A 26753-nucleotide genomic window follows, 5' to 3' on the forward strand; every position below is an offset into this window, starting at 1 on the left:
GTAGCCTGCGTCCATAGGCCGCCGGTACCGTTGGGATGAAAATCTGGGCGGCCGCTAAAGAATAGTTCGGGTACTATAGGTATAGTTTGTATCTATATTAGTACTATTTGACAGTCACTGATGGTGAAAGTGCTGGTACTATATGTACTAGTAGTATGTATAGGCATTAGCACTATTAGAATAGTGTTATTAGCTAGTATATACTGAGATTACCGCGAGCAGCCCTCATCACGACCACCTCGAAGGACTAAAAATAGGTAGCGATAAACTTTCGAGCTATATTTTTAACGAGAACACCTTTTAAGATTAGAACTTCTAAATGTATATTTTTATCTCTCTTTTTTTTTAAAAAACTATATCGTCTTAATGTATAGTAGTTTTACAACTCTTTCTAAAGCCCCTTCGATAAGAAATTCGTATTCGTAAAACTGGTGTTAGTAATCCTAGTAAATCTTAAAGGGCTCTAGACTCACAAACGAGAAATCCATGAAGGAGGAAAATTAATAGAAACTTGCATTATGTCGCGGATGGTATATATACATATTTACAATAAACAACTTCCTTGGACGCCACTTAAACCACAAAAAGTTCATTGGACAGTTTTATATTAAGTAATATTATGTCCATATTATGATGAACACCTTTACTTAGCTCTCATTTGTGGCCAGCATATTGGTAAATTAAGTAAAAGCTGGCTAATCCCAGAAATTAAATTTTATAATTGAACTTTAGCATGTCACGCTTGTCTTGCTAATTGTTGTATATATTTTTTACGTTTATATTTTCTTAAAATAGTTAGTAATCCTCACAAGTTATAAGCATAGGTCTCCTAAGAAGTACATAATCATACGCTACAAGAAGTGTCAGTATTGTTGTACTCTACTGACGTAAATTAAAAAGCCCAAAGGCTAACTCTATGGGCTTAGGAATTCTTACTAGTCACAAAGCTTCTAATCTTATTATCTCGAGGTTAATTATTGCTTTTGGAAACTAGTTGTTTTTGTCACTCTTATGTAGCGTAGTTTTTCTTTTAAAAGTTAGAAAACAAAAAACTTCTTGGTATTTACGCAAAAAATTACGTTAAACTGTATAGAGTCAATGTTGTCTAGAAAATATAGGCTCACCCCCTTTTTTAAATAGTATTATTAAGACCATTAATTTTATTAACTCTTAAAAAATAAGCCCTATAAGTCGCCCACATAACTAAACTCTAAAGTTAAAGTTATTTAAAATCATTAGTTTTGATACTTACTCTGCCGGTTTAAAGAAAACTATTAATAACTTCATACGTAAGAAAAAGATATCTAAACTTTTATCTACATAATAACTAAAAAGCATTTAAGTATTAAATAACCATGTTAAACTTAATGCGTTTTACATTTTGCCATAATCGATTTTTTAAAAAGGAAGACTTAAATATAATATGAGCCAAATCGCTAACAATGAAAAATGGCATATAGCTATTTTAGTACAGCTCTTATAACTATAATATACAAAATTGCGCACCTTCACAGGAATTTTAGATGAACACGAATCAGCTTAATTCTATTCGCGAGACGTTCTTAAAAGGGAAACTACACGACTGACTAAAGATTAACGTTTAAGCTGGGTAAACGGAAAGCTATTTTTGGTTATGTTGCAAATAGTTTATATATATGTATATATATACTACGCCAGAGCTTTTTGAATACTTTTTATAACTTCTTGTAAATGTCTTTTTATTTTGGGTTTTAGTAATTTACAAGTTATCAACTAAAAAGTTTACTTTAAGCAAGAGCATCTTTAACCTTATGGCTTATACACTTGTAAAGCAGTTAATTCCTAGTTTATTAACTTTAAGCGCTTTGGCGAGCGGAATGAACGCCGTCAAGCTTGCTTTTGGTCTTAAATATATTTATTATGTAGTTTTATTATATAATTTTTTTTCAAGATAAAGAATTTCAGTATGCCTTCTGGTTTTTGCTACTTTCAGCTATTTTTGATGGCCTTGATGGCCACGCAGCTAGAGCTCTTGGGACTTCCAGTTCTTTTGGAGCCGAATTGGATTCCTTATGTGACTTAGTGGACTTCGGTTTTTTTTTTTTTGGTTTTTTTTCAACGTTATACTTTTGCTAATTTTCAAAGGAGTAAGCCCTGCTTTGGTTATGTTTCTCTGGTGCCGAGATGAAACGGCCACTTGTGCATCTAAAGGCTCAAGCGATTTATATGTTTTTAAAAATATTATCGACAAGCTACTCTGGTAAAAGTTGTTAATCTACTTTATAGGTTAACTTAATCCAAAAGTTGCCCAGCTTGTGTTATTTTTATTTTTATTTTAATTTATAAAAAGCAAAAATATTGCTATTTTGTTATTTTATTTTTTCTGTGCGACACAAAAAGAAATTTCTAACAAGATAACAATAAATATAAGCAGTCTTTATGTTTTTCTAAGTAAATTTTAGCCCAATTATTTATAATTTTAAATATTTTTAAGGTTTTCTATACTTATTTATGCGTCTTGCTGTGCGTGCCGACTGGCGAGGTTTAATCTTTCTAATGAAACAATTGGTATTTTGTACTTTATGTAAATAAAAATATTAATTTACTTAAAAAAGTGTTTACTTTTCTAATTAAATCTTAGATAACTTAAAAAAAAATTAATTCAAGTTATAGTAGTGTGTTACTGGTTATTGTTATTGAAGTATTGACTTAAAAATTTTTGTAAAAATAAATTCGTCATAAACTAAATTATCAAAAATTGAAGCGACTCCACCTCCACACAGCGCAATTTACAAAAGCAAGGAATTTGAAATTTCTACGGGACTTCAACGTTCTATTTATTTGATAAAAAATTAAAAAAAAAATTAGGTCTTTTTAAATTTTAATTATTAGGAGATTCTCTTACAGTGGATAGCAAGTCCACTGATTCAGAAGTTTTTAAATTGTATTCAAAAAAGTTTCTTTTATTGTTTGTGATTTAAAACTTTTTCATCTTTTACAAATTTTTAAATTTAATAAGCATAAAAGCTGACGGAAAGGAGGTTTCGCAAATATTTAGTTGGAGTAAAAGTTTTGCGAAATGGTTTTTTTTTGCTTTAAAATAATTTTCTTTGATTTATATGATAATTATTTACAATTCAATTATTTTCTATTTTTATATTAATAGACTATCTATTTAATAAAAATTATTAAAAATCGGTTATCTTGAATTTTTTATTGCAGTGCGATATTTGTATTTTTGTATTCTCTAGCAAAACTTAATGTTATAAAAAATGAAATTTATATTAATTAAACTTTTATATTGTTGATCTTCTATAAACTTAAATTTTAGAAGTAATTGGAGCTATTTTTTAATCTTTTTTAATTTTATAGTTTCCTTTTTAGATTATTTAAAAGGTTATTTAAAATATATAATTATATATTATAGAATTTTAAATTCTATTGCTAAATTATTTGAATTTTTTTTTAATTTTTTTATGAATAATATCTCCAGTTGTATGCAAAAATTGGTTTTATAATTTTTAATAAATAGTGAATCAGATTAAAATTTTTTAAGGTAATTTATACGAGTGCGTTCAGTGTAGCGTTAATTTTTTAAATAAGAAAGGGAATCTTAATTTTTTTATAGAATTTTAAACTTTTATTTAAAAATTTTTATTGATATTGTCTCTATTATTGTAGAAGTAACGAATACATTTACGAACTCTCGTTAAGTTTTAGCCCTTATAATTTTCTTCTTCTTTACAACTAAATTATAATTTTTATTATATATAAATATATACAATATATATTTTATAATTTTTTATAACATTAAATAAAAACTTATAAATAGAAAATTTTCTTAAACTCTTTATTATAAAGTAGTTAATATATCTTTTTTCATTTATTTTATATTTTTTAAAAATGTTTAAATTAATTATATAGAAATTTTCATGTTTTTTTGGTTTATTTTTAATTTTCTAAAATTGTTTACATTATTGCTTAAATTGATTTGTATGAAATAACATAAATAAAAGTTTTAAAAAATATTGTTTTTATATTTTTTGAATATTTTTAATCTACTTGAGTTTTTTTGAGCTAATTGTATAAGAATTAAACTGTTTTTAAAAAAACTTTTCAAAGATTAAAATTAATGTTCTATTTTTAACTCTATTCTATATTTCCGATTCACTTTTAATAGTTTGACTTGTTTTCTAATAACATTTTTGTATTACTTAAACTTAAAATTCTTGGAGACAATTAAAAAAAAAATTAATTTTTTACAAATTTAATTTAGACTGAACATATCATCATTTCTATAATTTTATACTCAAAATTATTTTTTAAAAAAAAAAAATCAAACTTTATTTATGTAACTCTTGTTTAAAAATTTGGGTACTTTCAAGATTTAATTAATAGAAAAATTCATAATTTTTTTTATGAGTTTTAATCTGTTTTTAACATTATAATTTCTTTTTTTTTTACAAATCTTTTTGGTTTTTTTAAACTGTTCAGTATTTTTTAAGAAGTAGGCAAAACCACAACAATTGTATAGGAATATTCGATTCCTTTATAAATAAATAAAAAAATTAGAATTTACCTTTTTCTGTTATTTATAAATACTTTTATACTTTACTAAATAGTAAATTAATTTTTTTTACAAATCTCATAATAATTTAATATTTTAGATTTGCAACCGATTTGAAACCAAACAAACAAATCTAATTTAAAAAAATTTATTTTTATTTTCATTTCTTTAATACTTTTATATTTGAGTGGATTTCTGCAGTAAATAAAAATTAATAATTAAAATATTTAATACTCATTTTTATATATCCCGCTAAAAGTATAAGTAAGAAAAATAAATCTCAAAGCTTATCTTTTAGAAATCTTTTATAAGTTTTAATATTTATAATGCTATAAAGAATTTTTATTGAAAAATAATAATTTTTGTTTTATAAATATAATTATTTTTTTACTTTTATAAAATTTATTAAACTGCTGAAGATTTTTTATAAAGTTTGAAAATTATTATGACTAGAATAATAGAAAGTTTTTTATTTTACTATATTCATCTCTTCATATATTAATGAGTACAAATTTATATATTTTTTATATTTCGTTTAAATTTGTGTAAGTTGTTTGAGTTTTTTTCACTCATCTATTTTCTTTTAAATTTTTTTTCATTTAATTTACTATTATACTTACGTAATAATTAATTTTTTTATAGATTTCTTTTAAGTTTGTACTAAATGTTTGAGACTTTTTTAATATTATTAACCTAAAAATTATCAATTTAATATAATTTTAGACGAAGACATCTTTTTTATTATACTTTTAAACATGAATTTTTAATAATTTTTTTATAGATTAATTTTAAGTTTTTTAATTATGCATTATGAGTTATATAAATTGCTGCTGAATTTATAAAGGATAGACACATTTATTAACAAAGAGAAGTTTTTTGAGGGCGTTCCCGCTCCGATGGGAGCATTCTTAGCGTTGGTCCCAATGATGCTCACGCACGCCTTTCCCGAACTTGAGTGCAGGTGAAATATTTTCTTTTTTTATATTTAACTTTGGGTTTCTTGAATAAAATTTAGTGTTTTTTCTTAGTGTTCATAATTTTTTTACTTTAATGATAATTATATATAAAATAATTTTACTAACTGATTTTTTTAATATAATTTTTTTTTTATCTTAAAGATTTATAAATTGGTAACTTTTTAATTAAATGTTTATAGCCTATATAACTAATAAAATTAATTATGTATAAGATAATATTGCCGACTTAATTTTTAATTTATTTTTTTTTATTTCAAAGATTTATAAAAATAGAGACTTTTTTAATTTATTATAAAAAAAATTTTTTTTGAATTTCATATACTTTAATATAAATTATAATATGAAAAGAATTTTTGATCGTTAGATTTTTTTAACTATTTAAAAATTTCTAACTTGATTTAAAAAAATTACTGAATTCTTTTTGAAAAATTATAATTAAGTACAATTTTATATACTAAAAAAAAAATTTTTTTTATAAAAAAAGTTACCTTGTTTTTTTGATTTATTAATTTTCTATTTTATTATTTAAAATATTTATTTTTCAATTACTTCTATAAAGATGTGGAATTTTATATACTTAAATAATAACTTTGAATCATGCCAAAGAGTTCTTACCATTATTTATAAAACCATTAATTTATATCTTTATTGATTAAAAATAATATTAAAAAAATTTAGACTTTTAATAAAGTGTTTATATAACAATTTTGAATTTAATGAACTTCTTTAAACTAACTAAAAAATATTATTATCTGAATTTTAAATTTTACAACTTTTTATCTTTTCAGATTTTTAGCAAAAATTCTGACATTTAACTTTTTATAATTTGTTATACTCAGTTTATGCGCCTAAAAGATTTCTATTTTTTTTGATCTTTTTATATTAATTAACTGAATTTGTATAAATTTGCTTCTTTGATTTACTGTTTTGGTGATTTATATTTTTTTTGTTTTAAGATTTTTAACAAATTTATTGGACGTTACAAAAAAATCAAATTTTAAATTTTTAAATTTATAAAAATAATAAAAAACAAAAAAAAATATAAAAAACGTAAAAAATTTAAAAAAATTATTATTGAAATATTAAATTAAGAGTTTATAACAAAATAATCTTTTAATCTTTTATAATAAAGATTGGATCTTTTAAATGTTTATATAAATTATAAATATAATATCGTAAATAAATACTAATGAAAATTACTTAAATAATTATAAATCTATTAATTTTCTATCGTGATTTTTTTAATTGTGGGTTTTTTGTAAAAAGATTTCGCATTTTATATACTTTTATAATTATAATTCACGATAATAATTTTTTTACTATCTAATTGGTTTAATCTAACTATAAATAAAAATTTCAACGAAAAAATAATCTTTATATTACAAAAAATTCAAATAAATAATAAATAAATAAGATTTAGTAGTTTTTTTTTATTCGTGCAATGTACAAAAAGATAAAGGTGGTTTACATATAAGAATATAATTTTTTTTTAAAGATTAGAATTTTGTATTCTTTAATAAAAATGTTATCTGATTTTTCTGATTCTATTAATTTTCTTTTATAAGAGATTTATTGGGTTTGTGGTTTTTTTTAAAAATATTATCAAATTTATAATTTTTAGTAAATTTTTTTTTTATAACTTTAAAATAGAATTTTATTATTTTTTAGTATTTTACTTTACTTTCAATCACTCTACTAAATCCTTTATAATATAACTTTCTTATTTTATAAAGAAAGTAAAGAAATAATTATTAATTTATTTTAAATCGTTTATTTGTTATATAATTCGTTAAAATTTTTTGAATTACCTTTTTTTTAATATATTATTATCATTACTAATTAAAAGAAATAATAAAGAAATTATTATTAATGATTTGAAATCTTTTATTTATTTTATAAGAATGCTATTTTATTTAAGATGTTCGCTAATAATATTTATTGAATAACCTTTTAATTTCTTTATTACTACCATCAACTAAAAGGAAGTAAGGCAAGATTATTTATATAATCTAAAAAATATATTTTTCTATCTGTTAAACTTTTTTTATAGTAATTTGGTTTATTATTATAAAAGTAAAGGATTTAGTGTGATAATTTGATATCTTTTTTATTTTATTCCAAATATTTTTAATTCGCTGAACATTTTTTAAACAAGTTTCCTATACTTTATTATTATTATTTAAAAGTTAAAAGAAAGATATAATCGCAAATAATTTAAAATCCCATTTTTTTTTTAAAAAATTATTTATTGGATTTAAATTCTTTTAAAAGTTATTCGCTACTTTTTTTTTTTTAAACAATTTTTTTGATATTTTTTATTATAGAGAAATATTTTATTGGTAGTAATTTATAATTTTTTTTATTAATATAAAAAGAAAATAAAAGAAATAATTTATGTAATTTTTTTTTAAACGAAATGTTTTTAAATATTTCTTTAACTAATTTTAACTTTTAAATTTTTTTTCTAAATTTCTTTATTATAGTAGAGAATTTATTAATAATCATAAATAGAGAAACAATGTTATTATTTTTTTTAAATTTTAAAATTCTTTTATTATTTAATAGAAAAAATTAATTTTTTTTTAATTGATTTGTTTGAAGTAAATATCTAATCATCATTATATTATTTAAAAATTTCTAAATAATTATTATAATAAATAAAAATTAATTGTATTAAATTTTTTAAAATGTTCGCTAATTTATTTTAATTAACTTTTTAAAAAAAATTAATTTTGTAATATTTTTTAATTTTATTTTTTATTAAATATTTATTCTAATGTTTTTAGTTAACTTTTTTGTTTTTCGTTTAAAAAAAATATTCTTATTTACTAAAAGAAAAAATAAAGAACTTTTTACATCAATTTGGATCATCGTTGTGGGAGGCTTCATGGTAATTATAAAAATACGTATTATATCTTTTTTTCTTTACTGTAAAACCGCCGCTTCGGTGCACCAGCAAAAGTTACTTTGTAAATTTTTGTTGTAAATTTGTAAAACAGATCTGCACGCTACGCACATTTTCAACTAAAATGTTTATAAAAGGTATATATAATAACCTTTAAAATTCATAATTTATATAAAATTTTTATATTTATTAATATTGACTTTTTTGGATTTATATTTCAAAAGTTTTTGATTATTAAAATTGCATTACTTTTTTGAAATTATAATTATTAATTTTTAATTGAATGACAGGTTTTCTGTAATAAATAATTAATTATAAATACTTTATATTAGAAGTAATTACTGTGATATTAATACACTGAAATATTTTTTGTGATGACTATAAATTTAGTTGAAGTTTATTATATATAATAATTTCAACACTTATAAATTATAATTTTTAAATTTTCAATATAATTAATATTTTTATTTGTTTTTTTCGTATAATTACTTATTATTGTTACAAAGTTTTTATATTTATTTTATTGTTTAGAATTACATTTGAAGTGTTTGTTAACTTTGATTATGAATTAGAATGTTAATAATAATACTTGAAAGTAAAATAATTATTGTACTTTTCCTATTACTATTTTAGTAACTTTTTATAATCAGTAATTGTAAATTAATTAGTTTATACTAAAAATTTACTAATACCAATAAGCTTAATAATTCTTGTAATAATTATATTTTTTATTTTATAAATAGTAATTCTCATTATATATATAGTCTTGAATACGTTATTTACTTAAACTAATATTATTAATAATAAAGTACATTAATTCTTTTTAAAATTTACAATTTACTAGCGTAGTGGTACTGATACTGACATTTATATATATTTAACTCTAATAACACTAATAATACTACTTTAAGTTTATCAATTTACTAATACTAATGCTAAAGAATAAAACTTGAACTAATATAACTTCCTTTAATAAAATTTACAAGCACTAATAATAATAATACTTAAGAAAATTTAGTTTTGAAATTATAGTACTACATTTTTAAAAAATTTTCTCAAACTAAATAATAAAAATCCAACTTAAACTTAATGAATTTACTAACCTTATGACTACTTTTTAGTAAATTTAATTTCATTAATAACCTTAATTAACAAGTGAATTACGGTTTTTATAACGATTAAATTTATTTTTTCCCCGCAAAATTACATATACAGAAAACACTAAAAGCGAAGAAAAGAAAAGGACGTCTTTGTTTATTTCGAAAAACATGCAAACTCTCGCTGGAAGGATACTGGTGGTTTCCGCCGTGCTGGCGGTATTAAGAAGCCATCCATGGTTCCTATTAGTCAGTATGGCAGTGGTGTACACGTGCTCCATTCCGTGCAGCCACGCTCTCTACTGTCTTCTACTACGCGCTGCAAATTCTGATAAATAAAGCTTAAGAAAATTGATAATAATAAGTAAATAAAAATGGTAATAACAATAATATAAGGGAAAGTAAAGTAAACTTTAATATAATAGTAAAAGTATAAATATAATAAATGGTAAAAGTACTTATAAATACTGTAATAATATTAATTGAAATAATTAAATAAATAGTTTAAGAGATTAATAAAAATATAATGATAGATAATAAAGGTTATAATAGTAAAAATTATTGTTAAAATTATTATTATAATAATATATCAGGTAAAGTATAATTTTCATAATTGGTAATAAATAATATAGAAATAATAATAGTGATAATCATATAGAAAAAAAAAATAAAAATAATTATAATAATAATAACATACGAGCTACTTCTCGGGTTTGTACTGCTTATGAGGAGGACAATACGAGTTGCGTCTGCGCGAATCTGTAAAGCGTTTTTTAGAAGAATTTTCTCTATTAAAAAAAATTGTGATACAATGAATCATAAGAAATATTGATGCTAATATTTATTTTTCTTAATAAAATTATTTTTGGGTAACTTTTCGTCAGTGATATTGTTTATCAATACTTTTAAGAAATTTTTTTATAAAAAATCGTAATATGAAGAATTAAAATTATTGAAAATATAAATAATTTTATTAAGGAAAATAACATGTTTGGGGTTACTTTTTTTAGTTAGTATTAATCGATACTTGTATAAAGTTTTTTTTATTAGAAGAATATAATTTTAATATAATATAAAAAATATTGAAACTGTCAATATTTATAGAAAATTCTGTTTTTTAAGGTTATAAGTATTATTACTTATTGAACTTTTACACAATAATTAATTATTTATTTACACCATAACACTAATCGATCGTTTATAAGAAAAAATTTTAACTAAAAAAAATATATTTTAGATCTTTATAAAACAGTATTATTTGTTAATCCATATTTAATAATAATTAATTCAAACAAAAAAAATATTTTATTACTATTTATAATATTAGCAGCATTATTTGTTCATCAATTCTTTTTAAAGTTTTATACTAAAAAAATAAACTTTTTGGATTTTACATAATCAATAGCATTATTTATTTATACATGTTTTCATAAAAAGTTTTTGTACAAAATAAAAGATATTTATTATTGTTTACTAAAACAATAGTATTATATATTTTTCAATACGATAAAGAATTTTTTTTTTCAAGTGTTTCTGAAAAAACTTTGTAATTTTTGAAGTTATATTATTTCTCGCTTTAAAAAAATATTGTTTGGCTTCATTATAGTAAATAATTATAAATTTACTATATACTGGAATCTTTATAGTAAAATAAATATTTTTTATTTCATTGGATTAACTTTAATAAAACAAAGAATTTATTCGATCATTTCTTTAATGTCTTTTAATATTTTTATGTATAAAAATAATATAAAATCTGTTTCATAATGTTATAAACAACATTTTTATAAGAAATTCTTTTTAAAAAAGTATCTAAACACTATATATTATTAACGCTGTTTTCTATCCATATTTCTAATTTTTTGTATAAATAACAAAGAAAGAAATATATATTTTTAAATATTTAATAAAAATAATGAAGTATAGCTGGTCTGAAAAGTATTACTACTATATTTTTTAATAACCTATTGTTACTGGTTTATAAAATTAAAAACTCCTGCTGATTGATCGTTTTTTATTTTTATATAATTTTAAAAATATAAAAATTTTTAATTTATGAGTTTAAAAAAATGGATACCGCTTATTAGTTGACTTTTATTCACTACAAAATTTGAGGATTACTACTTTCGTATTAAAAATAATTAAGCCGTTATATAAATATAAACTTCCTTTATTATTGACTGAAAAATAGATACTTCAACTTTTTAGAAAAAGTTTGTTCATTATTACATGATTAATTTTTCTTAAAATAACAAGAAAAACCACAATTAAATTTTACAATACATTTTTGGCTATTGTTCTTTAAAAAAATAAACAATTGCTGGTTGATTGTTATTCTTATACTTTTTTTTATTTACAATAACTTTTTCTTTATTTTACTATATTTTCCTTTAAAGTTTTATTAAAATTTTTTCATTTGTTTACTTAAACCACAAAAAAAATTTATAAAAAAAAAGTACTTAAAAATGTTATCCTGGAAAACATTAGAAGCAAAGTCAAGCAGAAGTGCAGAGAAAATACTCGCAAGAAAACTAGTGAAGCCACACTAAAAAAGGAATAAAATAAAATTTTATTATTGCTGTAAATAATAATAAAAATGAAAACTGTTTTGTTTTTTATTGGTTCATCGATAAAAAAGAAAGTTGGCTCACCTCTTCTAAGTGTGATATTAGCAAAGCCTTTACTTTTGATACGGAACCTTTAAATAATAAATTAAACTAGAAATAAAAGCAAAAAATACATGAAAAATAATGAATAAAAATTGAAACTTTCATTATATAAATTATGGAACTTAAAATTAATGAAACTGTTTTTAAAAGCATCCAAAAAAAAAATTAAAGCAATAAAATTCATTAAAAAATTACGAAACTTAAAAATTAAATTTTTTATAATTATCCATTAAAAAAAATATAGGTAAAAAATTTAAAATAAATTATAATAAATATTTGTATGAGAAAAGTATTAAAGTTATGAGACCTTCAATAAAAATAATGAATTTTTATAGCCAATAAAAAAATAAATGCAAGATAAGAGAAATTATCACTTATCCAATAAAAAAAGAATAAAGGCATTAAATATAAAGAAAAATAATGCATCAGAAAGTAGTAACTTATAATGCCTTCAAAAAAAATAATGGTTTTAAGTCCAGTAGAGAAAGGCAAAAAAATTAAAAAAAACCAAACATACGCTAAAAAATAAAATCACGGAACCTTTAAGAAAAAATTATGAGAACCTTTATTTATCTGTTGAAAAAGATGAAATAATTAGAATTAATTTTGTTTTACCAACAAAAAAAAAACAAGTCAAAAAACAAAAAATTAAACATTCACTAAAAATAATAAAATTATGAAACCAAGAAAAAATAATTTTTTTTAACCCAACAAATAAATATAAAGGCAAAAAAATTTTTAAAAATTAAAAATTCATGCAAATGTAAAAAAACTATAGAATCAAAAAAAAAATATGAAACCTTAAGGAAATCAAACTTTTTTGAAAAAAATATCAAAAATTATAAAAATTATAAAAATATTATCAAATTAATTTTTTTAACTCAACCAAAAAAATTAAGTTAAAATTTGAAAAAAAATAAAACGTGCCTTTATAAAAAAAAATTAAGGAACCTTAAAAAAAATAATGAACTTTTTTTTATTTCAAAAAAAAAAAGGAAAAAAATTTTAAAAAACATTAAAACAATCATTAGAATTAAAAAATTATGGAACCTTCAAACAAATAATAAATATTTTAAACCCAATAAAAAAAAAGACAAAAAATCAAAGAAACGAAAACATTCATTAGAAGAAAACATAATTACGGAACTTAAATAATTTGAAAAAATCCCCCATTACTATTAAAAAGAGAAATAATAAATCATCAGAAAATAGTAAATGTTTTATGGCCCAACAGAAAAAGAAAAAAAGATATAAACATTCATTAGAAATTAATATAATTTCAAAACCTTTATAAAATATATTTCATTATTTATATTATCAAAAAAATTTAAAAATAAAAAACTAATAATAAAAATCCAATAAAAATAATTAATAAAAACTTGAAGTGGTTTAACCAATAAGAAAAGATTAAAAAATAAAAGACAGGCAAAGAGAAAGAATCGAAAACCGATATTCATAAAAATAAGTGTACCTCGAATGGAATACATGGCAGACAACCAATCACAAAGGAAAGACCGAAACCATTCCCTAAACTCGTAGCCAAAAATTTTAAACTCAACGCGGGAGTCTGATTGGACCAATTCTTTCAACAAAGTCCAATGGTGCCTTAAAAAATTATGATAAAAGTTGACGAGAAAAAATATAATTTTCAATAAAAATAATGAATATAATTTCAAACCTGAACACGCGCTCGTGCGCAGTATCTATCAGCTCTGCTAAGCGTGAAGTAATTTCAGGATCCTGTTATTATTGTTATTATTACCCAATCATAATTTTTTCACTACAAGTTTTTTTCTTTCTTTATTATTAATTATTTATAGGTATTTTCATCATAAAATGATTTACAATTTTGTAGAGGGAAAAACGGAAATTTTCAAAAGTTATATTGAAGTTGTAATCAACTTCAACCATAAACTTCAAATCTTTCAAAATATCACAAGAACAATGTTCGGGTATAAATTTACCTAAATTTAATAATAATAATAATAAAAATAATAATAATACAATAAGCAACCCTGAATGTAATCGCACAAATCAGAAACTTTTAAAGAGTCCAATAAGTGCTCCACCAGGCGCCGCAGAGGATCTGCAAAAGTCATAAAATTAAGGAATCAAACGCCTCATAAGTTTTTTAAGACTTACCACTGGACGAAAAATGAGAAGCTCCAATAAATTTCCTCAACGTCAAATTGTGAAGGGCTGGAAATATTAACCAATAAAAGTTGTTCAAGAGAAAATGAATAATAAATTGTTGGGGGTGGTACATGGATTAATTTTAATGAACTCTTCAATAATCCCCGAAAGAATAGAACCGCTGGTTTTATAAACGTCTGTTATGCGGAATAATAATGATAATATCATGATAATAGTGGTAATAAAAGAAACAAACTTCCTGAATCGCCAGAAAAACTACGAGAAGAATGCTCGCGAGGAAGCGAATAAGCACGAGGTCGGGCCACATGCGAGGAGGCGCTGGAACTGCTGGAACTCGCTTCAGAAGTAGAAAAGGTTCCGGACGGTACCGTTCCGTTATCAGCCTGGCACACCCAAAAAAAATTAATAAAATAATGATAGTAGTGAAGAATCATAATTTCTGAGCGAACCGGGCGAGAATCGCTGAATATATCCAATAGTCTTTCGAGTCTATAACGATTAGCGCCAACGGAAGATGTGGAAGATGTTGGAGCAGTCTCGGTGGCGGATGCTGTTCTGCTACTGGTGCTCCGAGTAACGCGCCGAGCAGGCTCAATATCCTCGCGGGGAGGCCCACGGCGCGTGATCGAGCGCACAAGTCCTCGTGGTCGGCGGGGGCCCACGGGATTACCCGTTGCTCGCCTGGAGGAGGATACTATTTTAGCGCCAAAAGAAGACGCACAACAAACAAACACTATAAATATAGTAATCAGAAAAGAACCCAAAAAATTGAGGAGGGGCACGTTGAACTAGGGAGGAGCCGTCCAACGAAAAAGTCTCCACAGAGCCTACCGCACCTAAACTTCCAAGCGCTCTAGTTTATAAAAAACGTAAGCCATGTAAAAAAACGCGTCCCCCGCTATTATGGTCTAAAACAACCTCGTTAGCGACTCAATCAGACTTGCACTAATATTGGAGGCCGAAACCGAGTCAGCCGACGCAGAGGCAATTCGAAGCTCAATGTGGGCCTGCGGACGAAGAGCACGAGTTGTTGGGGCGGGAGAAGAGTCCTGTTGGGCAGGGCCGGAGCGGTTGATGGCGTGCGAAAAACTCACGCAAACAGACGAATTGCTTTGATCAGCAGAACTAAATCGGTTTGTAGTGGTCGAGTCCAAGCCAGTGGACGGGGGTCTTTCCGCAAGCATTAGAAAATCAGCGGCTGCTTGGGAAATGGCCTTTTTCATAGTTATAATAGTAATAAATAATAGTATAATACTGGCATTCATAAGAATAGTAATATTATAGTGAAAATAATATATATTATGAAAAACATAATAATAATAATATATGTTTTTTTGCTTTTAATAATAATATAAACATTAATAGTTATATTATTAAAAAATAGTAACAGTAAATTTCATAATAACAACAATAATAACAAAACAACTTCTGCGCTGCGCATGGCGGCTGTGTGGGCGTGAATGTGAGCTACAAGAGAGTTATTTGTTGGAGGGATCTCGCAAGAATTAGAGGTCGGCCTCGAGGAAGGAAGGTTGTTTAGAGGCGCGTGGATAAACCCCTAAATTATTTTTTTGTACACAATTTATAATAACATATTTAATGAACAAATTTTCTAGGGTTACAGTGATATAAAATAATCATGAATTTTGTAAATATTAGTTTATATTAATAATGAAATAAATAATGAAATAGTTAAAAAAAATATTTATTTATACATAATATAGTAACATAGATAATATTATATTTAGTAAAGATTTCTAAAAACAATATTGTAAAATAAATAACTTAGTGAATATTTTTTATTTTCAATTATAATAAAAAAAATATGACGAGAAAATATTACATATATACAATAATGATAAAAAAAATTAAATAAAAATATATTAAGTGATTATGTTTTACACACAGTTATAATAAAAATTAAATAATATATAACTTGTTCATAAAATTTAATTATGCACCATTATTGAGATAAAATAATATAAATAAATGATAAAACTATATATTTATACGGTATATATATTATATAAAATATTTTCTGCTAAACATTTATAAAATAATATAAGTAAAGTGGTTATAATAATAATAGGAAAATTTAGTAAAAAATTATAATAACCAAACAAAAAAACTACAAAATAACTTTTAAATATAAATTATATTTAAATATAATAAAGTAAACCAATAAAATAAAATGAAATTAATAATAAAAATTACTAAAATAAAGAAGTTATAATATATATTAAAAATTAGTAAAAGTATTATTTCATAATAATAAAGTATAAATAATAAAAACTTTAAAAAGTAATACAGAAAAAAATTTCGAGTTTTTTTTCCTAAAGTAAAAGAAAAATTTATAAAAATAAGTAAATATAATAAAAAATATATAACATTTAATAATTAATAAATACTTTACTTAGAATAATAGATTTAGTACGAAAAATAATATAAAATAAATAATAATATAAACTAAATTACTGATAATTATTAATATTTAAAAATAATAAATAAAAAGAAAATTATCATAATAATAATTAATAATATAAAATATTTCATAATAACTAGATTACTGATAATTATTAATTTAATATAAATAATAATTTAAAATAATAAATAATGTGAATAAATAATAAAAGTATTTATTTTCAATACAATTATAAAATTATTTTTATTTTTCACAGGAATTTATAAATTATAATTATTATTACTATATTTATTACAATAATATTTATTATTAATGTATCAATTATTTAAATATATTATTATTAATTTATATTATCTCGTAAATTTTTGCATAACTAGTAAATTATAGTAGAAAAAATTATATTATCATTATAAAATTTATTATAATTTTTATTATTTATATTAATTATTATATTATACTATTCATATTATTTATAAAATAATTATTATCACGTAATTATAAACTAAATATTACTGGATAAAAATAATAGCAATAATTTCAATGATTCATACAAAATTAATTAAATAGTAATTACAGATAAAATTGTTACTAAATAAGAATAACTGATAGTAATAAGGATAAAATATGTCGAATTACTTATTATAACAATAATAAAAAGTTATAATATTAATATTAATATTAATAATATAATAGTAATAATAATAATAATAAAAGTATTCAAGGCACCTCTGCGGTATTATAATTTCCGATCAGATTTACATTCAGTAACAGCGAGGAAACAAGAGCAGCCATATTAGAAAGATTTTGGTAGAGTCGGCCTAATTTTCTTAAGGATTCCTGCACCTCGTGACGGGGCGAGCTGTCGTGCTTAACAGTAATGATAATTTATAAATTTATTATAAAAAGAAATCTTAAGCTTGGCAAAATACAAAAGTTAATAATAAAAAGTTATAGAAAACATATAAATATAAAGAAAAACTGTTGATCAAAAGCTAACAAGTTAGAAAAAATAAAACAAAAACAAATTTTTTATTAGTACTTTGGTAAAAAAAAATAATAACTAAATAAATAGAGCAATCATAAATTATAAAAAATAAAAAAATTATAATATATACCCAAAAACACTGTTAAGCAAAAGCGCTAACAAATTAAAATATTCATAATAAATATTCACCAATAACGAATTGACGAAAACAACTTATCAAAAAAAAAATAAATTAATATATTTAAAAAAAATAAATTTAATCAAATAAAAATTGAGTAAAAAAAATTGGAAAAAACTTAAAATAATGAAAAAAAAATTAAAAAAAAATAGCGAAAAATGAAAATTTGAAACAACCAATTATTGTTATAATAAATATATACAAATTGACCAATAAAGAACACAATAATAATAAAACCGTTTATCAAAAGTACTAAAATATTAATATAACTGGAAATAAATTTAAAAAAAAAAACAATAAATTTATAATTCTGAAATAAAAAAAATATTAAAAGCGCCAAAAAATACGCAAATATATAAATTTATACAAAAGCATATTTAGTTAAAAAAAATTTATTAAATATTTAGAAAATATAAAAGAATTATAAAAATTTAAAAATAGTATTAAATAAATTAATAATTATATAGAATTATAAAATAATAAAAATGCGAAAAAAAAATATCAAGATCATAAAAAAAGAGAACTGATTAAAAAAATAAAAGCATCGTTTTAATAATATCAAATAATATACAAAAAATATTATATAACATAAAAATCAGAAATTTATATAAAAATATAAAAAATCGTATATTAAAAAAATTTGTAGATAATAATTAAAAAAGAAATATAATTTATACTAAAAAATTGAAGATAAAAAAGATAAGCGATAAAATATATTAATAGAGACAAAAAATTGTTATAATAATATAAAATATTAAGGAATCGTATACTAAAAAAGGCTAAATAATAATTATATAAATAGAATAGTAATAATATAATAATGAATCTCGCATATAAAAATAATTATATATGATAGTAATAAATTATATATATATAAAAAGGAATTAAATGAAAATAAAAAAGGTTAATTAATAAAGAATCTCGTATAAAATAAATATAAACATAAAAAAAGAATTGATAAAAGCAAAATAAAAAATAATAAAAGTATACATCGCAAAAGAATACAATACAAAAAATTGAATAATACATAAAACTTAATATGAAAATAAATTAATATAAAAAAGATAGAAAAGTATATAAACAAAGAAACAATATATAAAAATATAAAATATTAAAAAAAATAAAATGGGAGTAAAGAAGTAAAAAAATAGAGAAGGGTATACAAAGAAGGAATAAAAAAATTACTAGAAATTTAGTAAAAAAATTAAAAAATTTAAATTTAAGAAAAAATAAAATAACAAAAAAGTAAAAACCATAATTATAAAAAAAAATAAAAGAATAACATGAAACAAAATACTTTCAATTTATTATAAAAATAATCAACAAAAAAAATATCAAAACTAAGAAGAAAAAATATATAAAAAATTAAGAATATAAAATATAAAACAAAAATAAATAAAATATTATAAATTTTAGATAAATATATATAATAAATAAAATATAAAAAAAGCAAATAATAACTATTATTATTATAAAAAATCGTATATAATAAAAAAAATTAATAAAATTTAAATAATGTAGCACATAAAAAATATCTAAACCATGAAAAAATCGCATATAATAGAGAAAATAAATAGAATATACATAATATATTACAATAAGAAACCAAAGAACCGTATAAAAAAGAAATATAAAAACAAAAGAAAAGAAAACTAAAAAAACAGTAACAAGTAAAAATTTTCGACAAAAACGCGTATAAATAAAAAAACAAAGCAAAACAAAAGAAATAATCTCAAAATGGAAACCATAAAAGAATCGTCTGCCAGCGTCGATAAGCAGTCACGTTCGAGATCCGCACCGCTTTCAAAAGAAGTGCGGAGATTTCCAATTCCAGTAAGCAGCGCCTCCACGTGCAGATGGGAAGAGCCATGTGGCGGTGTGACCCTTTCAGGCGGAAGACTACGAGAGGGAGAATCCCAATAGGCTTGAATAATTTCTTCGTTATGCCGAGTGAGTTCTGAGATTCTCCTTTGATATTCAGAAAGAAGCTGTTAAATAAAAAAGTTATTGTAAACAAGTTATATAAGTTGTATTATAATAATAATAATAATAAATAAAATTATTATATAATTCAAAAAATAAAATAAGAAAAATTAAAAATTCAAATTTAGAATTTTTAAAAAAACATAAAAATTAATTTTTTTTTATTAGTTATAATTATTTAAATGATATTAAAAAAATATGAAAAAGTTAAAATTTCAAGTACTTAAAATACAATACACTTTAAAAAAATAATTTTTGTAAAATATATTATTAGTAAATAAAAATATTTATAATTATTTAAAAAAATCAAGGTATTAGAGAAGTTATATAAAACAAAGTTTTAATTCCCTAAACAAAATCTAATTTAAAAAATTAAAAATTCCAAAAATAAAATTTATAAATTTAAAATCAATTAAGAAAATTAAAAAATGGAGATTTACAGAATTCAAAATTTTGTTTTATTAAATCAAAATATGATTTATTTTTATTTATTAATTTTCTACAATCAATTGAGGAAAGTTAAAAACTTTCAAAAAAAATGCAAATTTCTGAAATGAAATTCAATAATTATTTAATTATTTTTTTGATTTTCAACCACTAATTATATATATTTAAAAAAAATATTTCCAAAAACCAAATCGAAGTTATAAGTTTCTTGAATTTTTTTTAAATTATATTTCATAAATATAATATTTAAAAAAAATTTCCAAAAAAAAGAGATCAAATTAAAAAAAGATAAAAATTCAGAGTTAAGTCTCTTGAAAATAAATACAACTATAACTTTTATTTTATATATTTTAACAAAAAAATAGAATATATAAACAAAAAATATTACATAATAACAGTAACTAGATTTAAAATTAATTATAGATTAATATTTCTCACATCAAAATTTAAATTAAAGTTAATTTTTATTTTATATTTATACTTATTAATATACTAAAAAGTAAATACTCCGAAAATAACAAAAAACTTTTTTATTTAAGTATATTATTATTACTAATATATAAATTCAGATCGACGCTTCAAAAAAAATTGAAAAGTCTATAAAAAAAAAACTTAAAAAGTTTAGAGGTAATAATAAAGAAAAAAATTGGAAAAAAATGAGAAATATTCATTTAAAAAATATTAGAAAGTTTTCTAATAGAAATAAATCTAAAAATAAAACTAATTTTTTTTAAAAAATTAAAGTTTTATAAAAAAATAAAATGAACACAAAAATATATTTAACATAAAATTTACTTTAACTTTTTAAAATAAATGTATAAAGTTTATAAAAAAACATTAATTATATAGTTTTGGTAGTATAAATAAATAAAAGTATAAGAAAAGTATGGAACTAAGAAAACCATAATAAAACAGAAATTATAATAAAAATTTAATACAAAAAACTTTAGAAATTTTTTTATTATGAGTATTTCTTCTCATATGCTGTCATACTTTTCTCTATAACATTCTTATTTATTATTATTTTTAAATAGGATATTTATTTACGTAAATAAAAATTACTTTAACTTTCTAAAGAAAAAAATATATATTAAAAAAAATCAAATAGATATTTTTGTAGTATAAATAAATAAAAGTACAAGAAGACGTATATAAATAAGACAACTATAATAAAACAGAAATTCTAATAACTATTTTAAAAATTTAAATATTTTATTTTTATATATATTTTTTTCATATTGTTATACTTTTGTTTATAATATTTTTTAAGTGATTATAAACTTTTTATAATAAGAATTGTTATATATTCAATATTTTTTCATCGTATTATTCTGAACGACTTTTAGCTTTAATTCATTTTCTAACTTTATATTGCTTTAGAAAAGCGTTTTATTTATTATTATCAATTATAATTTGTAATATTTCTTTTTTGTTATTTAAAAAAAATTGTAAAAAATTTTTATAATAAATAAAAATTTTATTAAGGAATACAATTTTTACAAAAAAAATCATAATATTATAAACTAAAGTTTATAAAAATATAATTATTTACTAAAAAAACTTTTTATAAAGTTTTTGAAAAAAAAAAAGAAAAACCGTCGAAGAAATGAGATTTCTTGAATCGAGGTTTAATGAAAAATTAATGGCAGTTCCAGAATCCTATAGGTTCATTTTTACAGTTTAAATAATAATAATATTATTAAAAATAATATATTAAAAATATAACCGAAGAAGTCGCTCGTATATTAGAAGGTGCGTAGGGGCTAGCGGATCCCAAAAGTGAGCGTAAAATCTTCAAGTTATTATAGCAATAATAATAAATAATAATTATAAAAGCAAAAACAACAATAATAATAAGAATAAGAATAAGAATAATAATTAAAAAGTTCAAACTGCGTAATAAAAAAATAAAAATATTAAAAAAGTTAAAGTAAATATTAAAAATAATATAAATAATTTAAGGAATAGAAATTATAATACAATAATAGCTATAATAATTTTTAACGGCAATTATAAAAATATAATTTAATATATTTTTAAAAAATAGTTACTATTATTAAAGTTAACAAAAAAATAATAATAAATAAAATTAATAAGAATACTAATAATGATAATAATATTTATTTATTTATTATGAAAATAAAAGTTTATGCCCCACGTAATAATAAATAAAATAATTTTTTTAATCATAATAAAATAAATTTTTCATTACGATAATATTTTTTATGTTATAATATTTATAGTATGAAGGATATTATAAATGTAACAATTAAAAGTAAAATAAAATTGTTCTTATAAAAATACTTTAAAGTTAAAATATAGTTTATAATATAATTATATGGGTAAATGAGTTGATGTAATAATAATAATTATAGCAGTAATAAAAATATAATAAAATTATAATAATAAATATTAAATATTAAGAATAATAGAAGTTAATATTTATCAATATTATTTATACAATAAGCGAATATTAATTGTTATAATAAATACCTTAAGTATTATAATTAATAATCATTGGATAACTAATAACGTAAAATTGGAAGTTGTATAACTAAATATTTTTATTATTGCAATTATAATAAAAGTTTATATAATAATGTTATAATAATGTTAAAAATAAAAATAAAAATTATAAAATAATTTGAATTAATAATAAATAATAAATATAAAAAAATAAAAATAGAATTAAAAGGTTAAAAATTCGACAGATTCCGTTAACTATAATAATAACGATTTACAAATATAAAAAATAACGAAATAATAATAATAAATATAATAAACACGTTTAGAATAATTATTTATAGTATAAAATGATATTATTAATAAATATGTGCAACCGTAAATGTTCAAATAACACCTCTTAAATATATAATAATAATATGATTTATAAATAAACTTCATAGAGTTAGTGAAAAAATAATAACAATAATTTGAAAAAGAATATGAAAATTCAAATATAACAATAAATTTTAAAAAAAAAGTTTGTTTCTTTTAAAAAATTTTTATAAGAAATAACAACTTCACTAAGATTATTTAATAATAATAAAATGTATTTAGTAAAGAAACCTAAAACAATTAGAAACATTTATTTATAATAATAATAAATTAATTTATGATAAAATTTAAATATATAAGTTAAGTTACTTTTTATAAGTAAACTGAATTCTAATAATATTAATAATTTATAATAATTACAACAAGTAATAAATTACACATATAATAACAAATATAATTAGAATTTAAATATTTATAACTGCAAAATTTAAAGAAATTCAAAAAATATAAATTAATTAATTAAAAATAGATCTAATTACATTTAGTAAATAATTTAGCGTTGTTGTAAAAAAAAGTAATAATAAAGATAAAATAATAAATAATTTGTTTAAAAAAAATAAAGTTAAGATATTGAGTTAACTCCTTTAATAAATTTAAAAAAATAAAAAATTAAATTAGTTTTTATATAAAACCAAAATGCTAAAAATGAAAGTTTTTAAAAATATTTAAAAAAAATAAATTTCACATATACTATTCACAATTTTTTGAAATTAATATATTTTAATTAATTCTTAAATGTAAATTAGTAAAATAAAAAAATACTTATAAAGAATTTAGTAGTTATGAGAAAATTTGTAATATATAATAAAATATAATAATAAAATATAATAAAAATTATTATAATATTATAATAATAAACTCATTAAAAAAATTTTGTTATAAAAATAAATTTAACTCTTTCAAAAAATTTAAAATTTACAAAATTAGTTTTTAGATGTAAATTTAGTTTTGATAATAATACTTATTTAGTATTAAAATCAAATATTAGTTTATGCAATATAATATATATGAAATTAAAATTATATAATTAAAGTAAAATTTTTATTATAACTTAAATAAGAATTATAATTATATAAAAACTAAAAATAAATCAGTAGAGTTATAATAAAATACTAATCTATAAAAAAAGTATTCAAAAAACAAAAATTATTTCAATAAAAATTAGTAATTTTTAATATAATAAATAAATTTATACAATTAATTTTTTAAAAATTTAAAAAATTAAATCAACGTAAGTAAAAAACCAGAGGGGTATTAGTAGTTCCTTGCGGAAGCCCAAAAGTTAAAACACGAGCTCCAGAGTTATTCTGAAAAGTGGAATTAAGATCTGCCGATCCAACGGATTCAGAATTACTCGTGGAAGTCAAAAAAGTTGAAGATGACGAGGAAGTTTCGCACTCTAGAAAAATAAAAAGACCGAAATATTTTTAAAAATTTGTTATAAAAAAATTAAAAATTATAAAATTTAAGTAAAATGTTAATTATATTTTATATATTAATAATTTCTAAACGAAATGGAATTTAAAATTTTAGTGAGATTATTTAGTGTTCACGTAATGTCGAAGAGAGAATATAAATCAAATTAAAAATTATAAAAGTAAAAAAAATAATTAATTTAATAAACAAAATCTACAATAAAGCAAAACAAGTTTAAAAGTACAACGTTTAGTAAACCCAAAAAGTTGATAAAAATGATATTAAATTTAAATTATAATCAAAAATCAAAATAATTAAATCAATTAAAAACAGTAAATTGAAAAGTTTAATTTTTTTAAATAAACTTTTAAAAAAAATTATTTATTTAAAACTTTTTAATTATAAAAAAAGTTAAGACGTAACTTCAACTTTACATGAAAATAAAGATTAAAAAAAAATTCCCATCATAAATCTGAAAGCGCCAAAAAATAAATAACTCTCACATAAATTTACTATGATTTAAAAAAATTTACATGGTCTAAAAAAAATAAGCAAGACACAAAAAACTAAAAAAACAGTCTAAAAATAGTAAATTATATAAAAATTCACTATAAAAACTTATAAAGCTCAAATATGATCAAAAACTCATATAATAATCCAATAACGAAGTACATCTCAATAAGTAAAAAATGTTTATTGTAATTAAAATTTAGTACCATCAGTAATTCTCTCAATCATGTGAACTACATGGCCAGACTCAATACCGTAAGAGCCTAAAGTTTGGTCATCACGAAGAATCTTGCCAATATATAATAATCTTTGCTTTTCTGAAGGAATCTCCTTAGAAGATTTACCAAACAATAAATATTACTCGTTATTCAAAAAATTTAATTACAGTCACTTCTTGTACTAAAATTTTAAAGTCGGCCACCTTAGTCTGCAGAAAAAATAAGAAAAAAGTAAAGTAAATAATAGTTTTATAAAAATATGAAGTTGATTTTAATATAAATTAATACTTCGAGGACGTGGAAGAACTAAATTAAAGAAATCATACACTTTTCCTTGTAGATATTTTATGATCGCTGGGCTTTAACGTCTTCACGGTCAAGTCCAAGTCTTTATTAAAAAAAACAATATAACAAGTAAGAACTGTAAAATAATAACAAAAATATCCTCACTAGCCTTTTTATTTTTATTGTTAAAAAAAAACAAAAAAATGAGAAGAGAAAACAAACAAACAGAAGTAAATTGCTGTGACAAAAAGTAGAGAAGAAAAAGGACTACCATCGTCATGGCAAGAAGCACTCGCAGACATTATAGAAGTTTTAAATTCTATTTTTTTTTTGTTAGCTTTCGTGTTTATATCTAAGAGATAATAAAAATAATAGTATAGCAAAAAGGGTCGCTCACTTGACCTCAATAAAATGTTTAAACGGATGGTGGAGATTACACGACGGATGACAAAATTTACTGCGAGTGATACTAAAGGAAAAAAAAAAAACCACCAATACTTTTTATGCACACCTGAAAAGTTTTCATTAGTCACAATGGCTAGAGGTGCCATGAAGGTTAAACGTTTATAATACTTTATACATACTACACGAAGTATCAAAATAGGTAAAGAAGGTGTTAAACCATAAAAAAATAAAGTAACTCCATTTTTTATTATTATTATTATTATGTAATTAGTTGGTTAAGTGAAGAAAGCATTTTAGTACCGACATTTTCTAGCTTAAGAAACTTTCTACTTGCACTGTTTTTTCTTAAAGCATTTCTTAAGGTGCTTCTACTTTTAACCTGAAAGTGCTGTAATATATATAAGCTAAACTAATAACCGTCAAGAAGTGTAATATTTTTATTGTAGTAAAATTGTTACGTTATAAAATTTATTGTACTAATAGTTTAACTTTTATGTTAACGAAGCTTTCTAACTCGGCATAAATTCTATGAAACAAATGTATTTTAAAAGGTTTTATAAGAATAAAAAAAGGTAAACTCTTCTTTATTGTACCTCAAAACTTTCAATTAGTATCAAAAGTATTAACTAATTAAACTTTTTAATTTGTTAAGATAAGAAAGTTAACATTATCTTTTCATTCGTACTGCATTATTACGCCACTGGTTTGACTTTTTCTA

General features: G+C 20.5%; 2 protein-coding genes across 3 annotated transcripts; one reads left to right on the forward strand and one right to left on the reverse strand.

Annotated features, from left to right (window-relative positions):
* Positions 1–1799: 1799 nt before the first annotated feature.
* On the forward strand, positions 1800–9883 carry LOC135145647 (uncharacterized). Of its 2 annotated transcripts, none has more exons than XM_064077773.1 (11): positions 1800–1881; positions 1931–2071; positions 2125–2239; positions 2474–2547; positions 2744–2809; positions 2872–2935; positions 2999–3061; positions 5391–5507; positions 8359–8413; positions 8523–8565; positions 9644–9883. In XM_064077773.1, the coding sequence occupies exons 1-11, from the start codon at positions 1857–1859 to the stop codon at positions 9862–9864; spliced, it is 984 nt and encodes a 327-aa protein (XP_063933843.1). In that variant the 5' UTR covers positions 1800–1856; the 3' UTR covers positions 9865–9883. The 2 variants fall into 2 exon arrangements, with proteins under 2 accessions (XP_063933843.1, XP_063933844.1); XM_064077774.1 differs by having other exon boundaries at positions 2872–2923.
* LOC135145645 (large proline-rich protein bag6-B-like) lies at positions 9714–25968 on the reverse strand. The gene is made up of 24 exons (XM_064077768.1): positions 25902–25968; positions 25672–25733; positions 25513–25554; positions 25334–25457; positions 24446–24600; positions 22090–22155; positions 21960–22022; positions 19679–19921; positions 17497–17637; positions 15775–15906; positions 15267–15562; positions 15109–15201; positions 14798–15029; positions 14584–14731; positions 14459–14524; positions 14337–14393; positions 14209–14280; positions 14040–14158; positions 13873–13934; positions 13666–13799; positions 12177–12223; positions 11985–12070; positions 10223–10313; positions 9714–9853 (listed from the first exon to the last, which is right to left on the reverse strand). Exons 1-23 carry the CDS (start codon positions 25930–25932, stop codon positions 10226–10228), a joined length of 2559 nt encoding a protein of 852 aa, XP_063933838.1. The 5' UTR covers positions 25933–25968; the 3' UTR covers positions 9714–9853; positions 10223–10225.
* Between the last annotated feature and the right edge of the window lie 785 nt (positions 25969–26753).

Source organism: Zophobas morio, unplaced genomic scaffold (genome assembly GCF_036711695.1).
Source record: "Zophobas morio isolate AGI-343-1 ecotype UQ-CSIRO unplaced genomic scaffold, CSIRO_AGI_Zmor_V1 ptg000167l, whole genome shotgun sequence".
Lineage (NCBI taxonomy): Eukaryota > Metazoa > Arthropoda > Insecta > Coleoptera > Tenebrionidae > Zophobas > Zophobas morio.